This window comes from Trichosurus vulpecula, chromosome 9 (assembly GCF_011100635.1).
Source record: "Trichosurus vulpecula isolate mTriVul1 chromosome 9, mTriVul1.pri, whole genome shotgun sequence".
NCBI lineage: Eukaryota > Metazoa > Chordata > Mammalia > Diprotodontia > Phalangeridae > Trichosurus > Trichosurus vulpecula.
In genome coordinates, this window is record NC_050581.1 from 133,078,274 (window position 1) to 133,086,288 (window position 8,015).

An 8,015-nucleotide genomic window follows, 5' to 3' on the forward strand; every position below is an offset into this window, starting at 1 on the left:
TTCATATCTCCATGTAAATTCAAATAACTGTGAGAGCTCCTCCAGGGGTAATTGTAGTCTGTCTGATACCTAAATGTAGAGTTCATGCTTCTTTGGGCAATGGTGGTGCGGTGGATAGAATACTGGGCCTGAGGTCAGGAAGACTCATCTTCCTAAATTCAAATCTGGCCTCAGGCACTTACTAGCTGCGTGACCCTAGGCAAATAACTTAATCCTGGAGATCAGGACCTCTCTGCAGCATCCGGCTGCAGCTCTGCGGGCTCAGGTGGTCATGTTGGCGCTGAGGCGGCTGGGGCCTTTCCTTCTCGAGGGAGGTTGGCGCTTCCTGGAGGGTCTGAGCGAGAGGGCTGTTGGTCGCGGCATTGGAGGAGTCCGGCATGCTGGAGATGGTGTACACATTCAGCCCCGTTACTGGCAGTATCCCCATCTGAGAAAATCTCTGGTCTTCCAATCTGAGCTGTTAAGTGCGACAATGTGGTTTTGGATTCTCTGGTGTTTCTGGCATGACTCGGATGCTGTATTGGGTCATTTTCCATATCCCGATCCTTCTCAATGGACAGATGAAGAATTGAGTATTCTCCCTGATGATGAAGACTAAAGCAATGTCATCACCACTACAAGTAGGTGCTGCCAAGCACCTCATTGCCCAGTAATTACAACTACCATTTAAATTAAAAAAATGTTAAATTGATGTTTTTCTTTTCAACATCAGCACTTCATAATAAATAGTTCTCTCTCCCCCCATAAAAAAATAACTTAATCCTGTTTGCCTCAGTTACCTCATTTGTAAAATGAGCTGGAAAAGGAAACGCCAAGCCACTCTAGTATCTTTGCCAAGAAAACCCCAGATGGTGTCTCAAAGAGTTGGACACGACTAAAATGAATGAACAACAAAATTTCCTGTTTGCCCTCCAAATTATTTTCTATGGGAAGTTGCCTATTCTCTCCATAGAATGAGACCAGTACTAGACAGAGTTACCACCTCCCTTAGATACTCACCTTGTTATGGACAGTTTTTGTTCCCATGTAGCTATCACTTTTTCACAGATAGGATCTGAAAAGTATTATATATGAATTGCTGTAACAACAAGTTCTGATGTTTCACTATTTTTTAAGCTTTTTTTTTAATAATGGCACCACTCAGGGCTTCATCTCCATCTAAATATATTCCCATAATTACACACTAAGAAGTGAACTTAACAAAAGGTGTACTGTCAGATTTCCCAATTAATTTGTCCATCTGCTTTTGTTTTTGAACTAATTCTTTCCTATGTACTGTACAGTAAATATTTCTCATTTGCTGGCTCTGTTTTCTTTTGATTGACATTCATTTTTGTTTCAGGGAGCTTTCAGGATGTGAATAAAAAGTATGAGAAAATAAATGTCAGATGATGAATGTGAATGGCTGAAACTTTGAGGGACAGTCTCCTTTTTCCCATTTGGACTCTTTCATTTCTGAAATCCAAACTGAAAACACATAGAGCTCAAGTTGTCTCATGATTCAATAGTTCAAATGCCTTCACCCATGCCAACATGGATGACAGAGAGTAGAGTGTATGTATACTGATTAACCACATAGGCTAGCAATATTTACCTTGGGAGGAAGATCTATGCTGAAGACAGGAGCCCAGAATACTTTGGGATTCAGAAGGAAAAGAGAAGCAGCTGTTGTTTGGAGGCTGAAGGGCACAAAGTTACCTATAACTTTGAAGGTTTATCTAAAAGTGTCAGGATTTAGCCATAGGCCTAATGTTTGGTCAAGCTTGGTTAGAGACTGACTTGGAGTGATGAGGAGCCAGGATAGAACAGTGACCTATTTTGTAGGGAAGGAATAAGATAAGGCTAGAAAATGTTTTGAGTGATTGTATAGAAAAGGAGAGAGTATTAGAGACTTGGGGAACTGACTTTGGGGTGTGTGTGCATGTGTGTGTGTGTGTGTGTGTCTGTGTCTGTGTGGTCTTAGGGATAAACAGAGAGAGAGGGAGGAGGTTGGTGAATGCATTGGCAAATGTGGCACTAGGAGCACTGACCATGAATCCCAAGGTGGGTCAGTGATCCAGGTCCTAGTTTATCCCCTGCAGCAATATGGCAGCAGGAGAAGGATGCTGCTGCAAGACTAGGTTTGGTATCAGCATATCTTTACTGAGGATTTTTTGAGCTCCTCCTCTGAACATAATGAAAATACATGTTACAGCAGTGTGAGTAGCCTGAGAAGTAGTGTGACCCTGCTGTTTTTGTAAAATATCATTTATTCCTTGTCTGAATATAAAATACAGAATTATAACTGATAATAATTTTCTTTCCTGTGCCATCCTGCCTTAATCATTTCCCATTATGATATGATACCATATCAGGTTCAAGCCAGATCTCCTAATCCGGTGCTTCTCTATTATACAGTTATTTCAGCTTTGATTATACTTTGAAAATTGTTTGTTGGCCCATAAATTTTTTCTACCAGTGCACTACCCAACAGTGTCTTTACAGTTTCTTGTTGCTTATTATTTTTAAAAGAGTTTTACTGATGTCTTATTTTCATATCCTGATTATTTTCCAATATATCACCCCTTACCTTACTACCATCAAACTATCCCCTTGTAATGAAGAAACATAGTTTGGTAAAGACCAATGGATGCAATAACTACGTCTGACAACATTAAGACAAAACTGTACCTTAAGTCATTGATCTACCAAGAGTAATTAACTAGCTAGTTAGATATCGATGGACAGATGGATAAGACATTTTTAAACACTTATTATGTGCCAGACACTATGCTAGAGAGGAAAAAGCATTTCACCTTTTCTTCTACTGCTCAAAGATGGATTTGTTACAATTAATCAGCACTGGGTTACCTTTAAGTGTTTTATTTAGGTTTTTTAATGAATTGCATAGATTGTATCCCCAATCCTATCTATCATAAGACTTCCATGAGTCTCTGAGTTCCTCATGTTTATCATTTCTTAAGATGCTATTTAAATCACAAGAGGTGTATGTTTATGGTGAAATATACTTATGCAATCATAAAATCTCAGAGCTAGAAAGGACCTCAGGGATGATCAAGTCTGATTCATATCTGAAAAGAGAGATCATCTGTATGCTTGAAGACCTTCAGAAATGGGGAATTCACTCTCTAGAGGCTTTCCTTTCCACTGTTGAACAACTCAGTTTGTCAAGGAATTTGTCCTTGTTTTCAGACAAACCTGTCCCTATTCATAAATCTACCTGTTGGTCCTAGTTTTCTCTTTGGGGGCCAAGCAGAACCTTCCTCTCACATTTCACTTCCTAGCTAGAGATGGCTCCAAATTAAGCTTCTTTCAACTAATCCTGCTATGACATGATTTGAAGTCTTCTTACAGTTTTGACAACTCTTTTCTAGATGTGTTTGAACTTGTCAATGTTCTTCCTAAAATGAAATCCTCAGAATTAAACCCAGTATTCTAGACATAGTCTGGTGAAGGCCATAATACTTCTATTACTACTACTTAAAATCATATTTTCTAGCTCTGTGTTATTTATACATTTGATACGTGTGCCATGTTTGTTCTTTTCCAAGACAATGACAAAAATATTTACAGAACTGGACCAAGAACAGAGCTCTGTTGCACTCCAGTGCTTAGTACAGTGCCTGGCACATAGTAGCTGCTTAATAAATGTTTAATGACTAATTGTTGATAGATTCTTCCAGATATCTAACTATAGAGAGACATCGAATCATTATTTTGATTTTTTGGAAGGGTCCAGTTATTCAGCTAGTTCTCAATCTATCTAACTATACCATCATTCATTCTGTATCCCTTCATCTATTTCACAAGGATAACATGAGATGAAATTTGTGAAATGCCTTTATGGAGACCAGGTGTGTCATTTATGTAGTATTCCCTTAATCTACTGGTCTAGTTATCCTATTTTTTAAAATTAGATTAGTCTGGCAAAGAGGAACCCATTTCTGAGTCATGGGGTAATTTTTTTAAGTGCCCACAAACAGATACTCACACATTTCTAGTCTAGTGACAATTTTTTAGTATTTTATGATTTTTAAATATAATCTTTTCAATTAACAAAAATATTTTATCCTTGCCCCTCCAATTAAAAAAAAAAAGAAAAATAAACCTTTATAACAAATGTGTATAGACAACCAAAGCAAATTCTACTTCCATTCCTTTACTTAACTTAGGTTTAAGTTTTCCTATTAACTATTTTTTGTTCTTCACTTTTCCTACTTGGAAGCCTTTGTACATACACACAGAAAAACACACACACATACAAACACACATGCACAAGGAGAGTAGGGATTGAGTTGTTCTGCCTCTTCTCTGCCCTCTGTTTTCATTATTGTTATCATAACTCATATTTCTAAAGGATTTAGGAATTACAGCAATCATGTGCACATTTGTGGTACCCCTTGTGCTCCAAATAATGGTCCTATCTCTTCCTTGATCATTTCTTTAGTCCTTACTATAACTAATTCACTGAGCTCATTCTGAGATTTAACAGTTGCGATGCTACCTTTTGGGACTATGTCATTCTTTTGTGTTCAACTTTGCTTATTGGCCCTTACTTCTACATTCCACATTTTTCTAGTATAAGTCTTTAAAATAAATCTGAGTTGGTTGATGAGTTCTCTGAGTATCTTCACTGATTGCTTTAGAACACCTTCATTCATTCCTCAAGGGAATTCTTGATATTTGTGGTTTCAGAATTTTATCTCTTGGAGCATTTCATATCTTGAGTTGACTTTCCCACATTGAAGCATAAGCCATTTAAGCTTATAAATGCCTTCTCCAAACTTTTTGAAATCCCTTAGTCTAGAGTGCCACGGCACTAGGACCTGCCTCCTTCACTTTAGCCAAGGCAGACATCTGCTTACTTCTTCCTAAGGTTCCTATGATTTCTACTTTGACAGCAAGTTCTTCTTTATTGGCTAAAAGTCACATTCAGAAATGCAGCTTCCTTCATCACTTACTCTAATAAATTAGAATAAAATTATTAGTAAGGTAATTTAAGTATTCATCTACTGCTCTGGTTTTAACATCTATTTTCCCCAGTGGGTTACAGTCTTGTCCCTAAGTTGCCAACTAAATCAGTAGGTCTTATTTCCATAGTATGTATATATGTATATATATAATATATATATGTATGTATGTATATATATACACACACATACATATGTATATATATAATATATATAAAATTAAAAATATTATATATGAAATTATATATTAATTAATAATTAAATTAATATATTAACTAATCACTTAAATTAACATATTAATTAAAATATATTAAACTATTTATATATAATACATACATATTTTTAGTGCTAAGGTGATTAGCATGTAGGCTAATGGTCCATAGGGTCACAAAGAGTGGAGCATGACTGAACAACAACAATATGATGCAATAACATAATTAATAAAGTGGTTTTAAGCCAACCAAAAATCCAAGACAAAAAGCAAACAAACAAACAAAAAACCAGTGAAGTATTTAGAGAAATTTGCTTGTCACCACACATGAGACTACTTCTCCAGTCCTTCCTACTACTTCTAGATATTCCTATGTGAATGATTCGGTAGGCATATCTTCCTCTCAGGGTCATTACTATGGCCTGGAATGCCTTAGGGTTATCTGGAGTATAGAGTACAAGAAAGAGAGTAGTTATAAAATGAGCCTGGAAAGACAGACCAACACCAGCTTCTGTAATGTCTTGAATGTTATTTGTTTTACACAGCAAATTGGAAGGGTAAAGGGAATAAGCAATCATATAAGGCCTATTATGTGCCAGCCACTGTGCAAGCATTTTTTTAATACTTTTTGATCCTCACAACAACCCTGTGAAGCAGGTGCTATTATTATTACTCTCAGTTTACAGTTGAGGAAACTGAGGCAAACAGATGTTAAGTGACTTGTCGAGAATCATATAGCTGGTAAGTGTCTGAGGCTGGATTTAACGCAGGTCTTCCTGACTCCAGGCCTGGCAGTCTATCCACTGTACAATTAGCTGCCTCATTGAAGGGTATGAAGTAAATGTAGTTCGACACATTTATTGGGCACCTGCTTTGTGCAAGACACTGTGCTAGGCATGGGGGACAAAAATGAAATTGTCCTTGGCCTTAAAGAACTTGTGTTCTATAGAGGAGCGACAAGACTTATATGATTCATAAGAAATCTAGAGAAGGCAGAAATATGAAGCATGGATTTGATAAGCGAGACAGTAGAGTTGAGAAGACTAATTAGCGACTTAGTATAGTATAAACAGGTGGCAGTGAGAACCTTTGTAGACGTTGGATATGGAGGGGATGATGCAAAAGGTGTGAAAGAGCTAGACTTGATAGGACTTGACTGATTGGATGTGAGAAATGAGAAAGATGGAAGGGTCCATGAACCACAGATCCAGAACTAGAAGATCTAATCCTTTTGTGTCATAGCTGAGGAAACTGAGAACCAGAGGTATATGGTACAGCAGTTCATATATAATACTTTTCAGATCTTACCTGCTAAAAAGTGATAGCTACACGGGAACAAAAACTGTCCATAACACGGTGAGCATGGTAGTAACCCTGACTAGTACTGGTCTTATTTTATGGACAGAATAGGCAACTGCTCATATGAAATAATTTGGGGGCAAACCAGAAATTTTATTCTTCAGTCATTTCAGTTGTGTCCAACTCCTTGTAGCCCCATTTGGGGTTTTCTTGGCAAAGACACTGGAGTGTTTTGCCATTTCCTTTTCCGGCTCATTTTACAGATGAGGGAACTGAGGCAAGTAGGTTCAAGGGACTTGCTCAGGGTCACACAGCTAAGGATGTTAAATGATTGTCTGTGATCACACAGGCAGTAAGGGCAGAGGAAGGATTTCATTCTAGGACTTCCTGAATCCAAGTCAAGCAATCTGTCAAACATCCCTTGTTGTGTACAAAGAGAACAACTTTTTTTTCTTTTGGTTTTATTTTTAATGGGAATTGGAGTGAAGTGAAGTGAGATAATGAAGTCAGAAGGAGGATAGGGCTTCATGGGAAAGGAAATACATAGTTTGGTCTGGGACATGTTGAGTTTCAAGGGGTAGTAGAACATCCATTATGTTTATGCCGTATACAACATGTGTACTTGCTGTCTACCCCAGTGGAATGTAAATTCTTTGTTAATAGGGATTGTTTTACTATTAGTAATTGTATCCCCAGAACCTAGCATAGTGCCTGGAACATAGTTACTTAATAAATGCTTCTTGATAGATTATCTGATCCAGGTGGATATATTAAATATAGATTGGGAGATAGATGAAGGCCAGAAAAGTCTCACTTCTAACCCCACTGTACCTTTATTTTTTTCCTGTTAAGTGACAGTTTCCCAAATGATTTTTAGCCACACAAACTGCCCTAATGCTTTGTCCTTATTTCAACAAAAAAGGGATGAAAACCTAGTTTAAATTTCTGTAACAGAAAAGGGGGAGGGTTCCTTGTGGTAAAATTCTGTGGCACATATGAAATCAGACTAAATAAATCTACTGACAAGGAGTTCTGTAATAAAGATGTAGAAGCCCTCTTATCTAGCTATATTCCCTGAAAATTGAAGTCAACTCACCCTTAATAATATAAATACACAGATGGCAGTTATGAGACCCTTTATAAATAGCATTACAAGTTGCCCCTAAAATTTAGAGAGACCAAAATGCTGTCTCCCTTTAAGTTAAAAAAATCCAATTTAAAAATTTTATCTGCATGGCTGAGTAGCTTGGGAAAAAATGTTTACCAGCTTAAAAAATGTTCAGCCATCACTTCTCTGCTTCTCAGGGTCTTAGCAATGATGTATTAGAAGGCATTTAGCCTCAGTGTTTTGAAATGAGAACAATAATGGGGTTGTGTTTTAGGTTTTACCAAAATTCCCTCTTGAGTTGGTCAAACTTCTTTTAGCCCTGGTCCTGGACTTTTGTTCATTTGCATGGTTAATTTTTAAAAAATGGTACAGAATTGATGAATAGGGAGGAATTTGTGGGGCTCAGTAAAAGCTTCCCTAGGCTGTG

At 37.3% G+C, this 8,015-nt stretch overlaps 1 protein-coding gene across 1 annotated transcript; it reads left to right on the plus strand.

Annotated features, from left to right (window-relative positions):
* Positions 1–271: 271 nt before the first annotated feature.
* LOC118830684 (NADH dehydrogenase [ubiquinone] 1 beta subcomplex subunit 2, mitochondrial-like) lies at positions 272–598 on the plus strand. Its single transcript, XM_036737583.1, has one exon. The coding sequence runs from the start codon at positions 272–274 to the stop codon at positions 596–598; it is 327 nt and encodes a 108-aa protein (XP_036593478.1).
* The last annotated feature ends 7,417 nt before the right edge of the window (positions 599–8,015 follow it).

Coding starts and splice junctions, on each gene's coding strand:
- LOC118830684 (XM_036737583.1), top strand. CDS start 272: ATGTTGGCGCTGAGGCGGCTGGGGCCTTTCCTTCTCGAGGGAGGTTGG.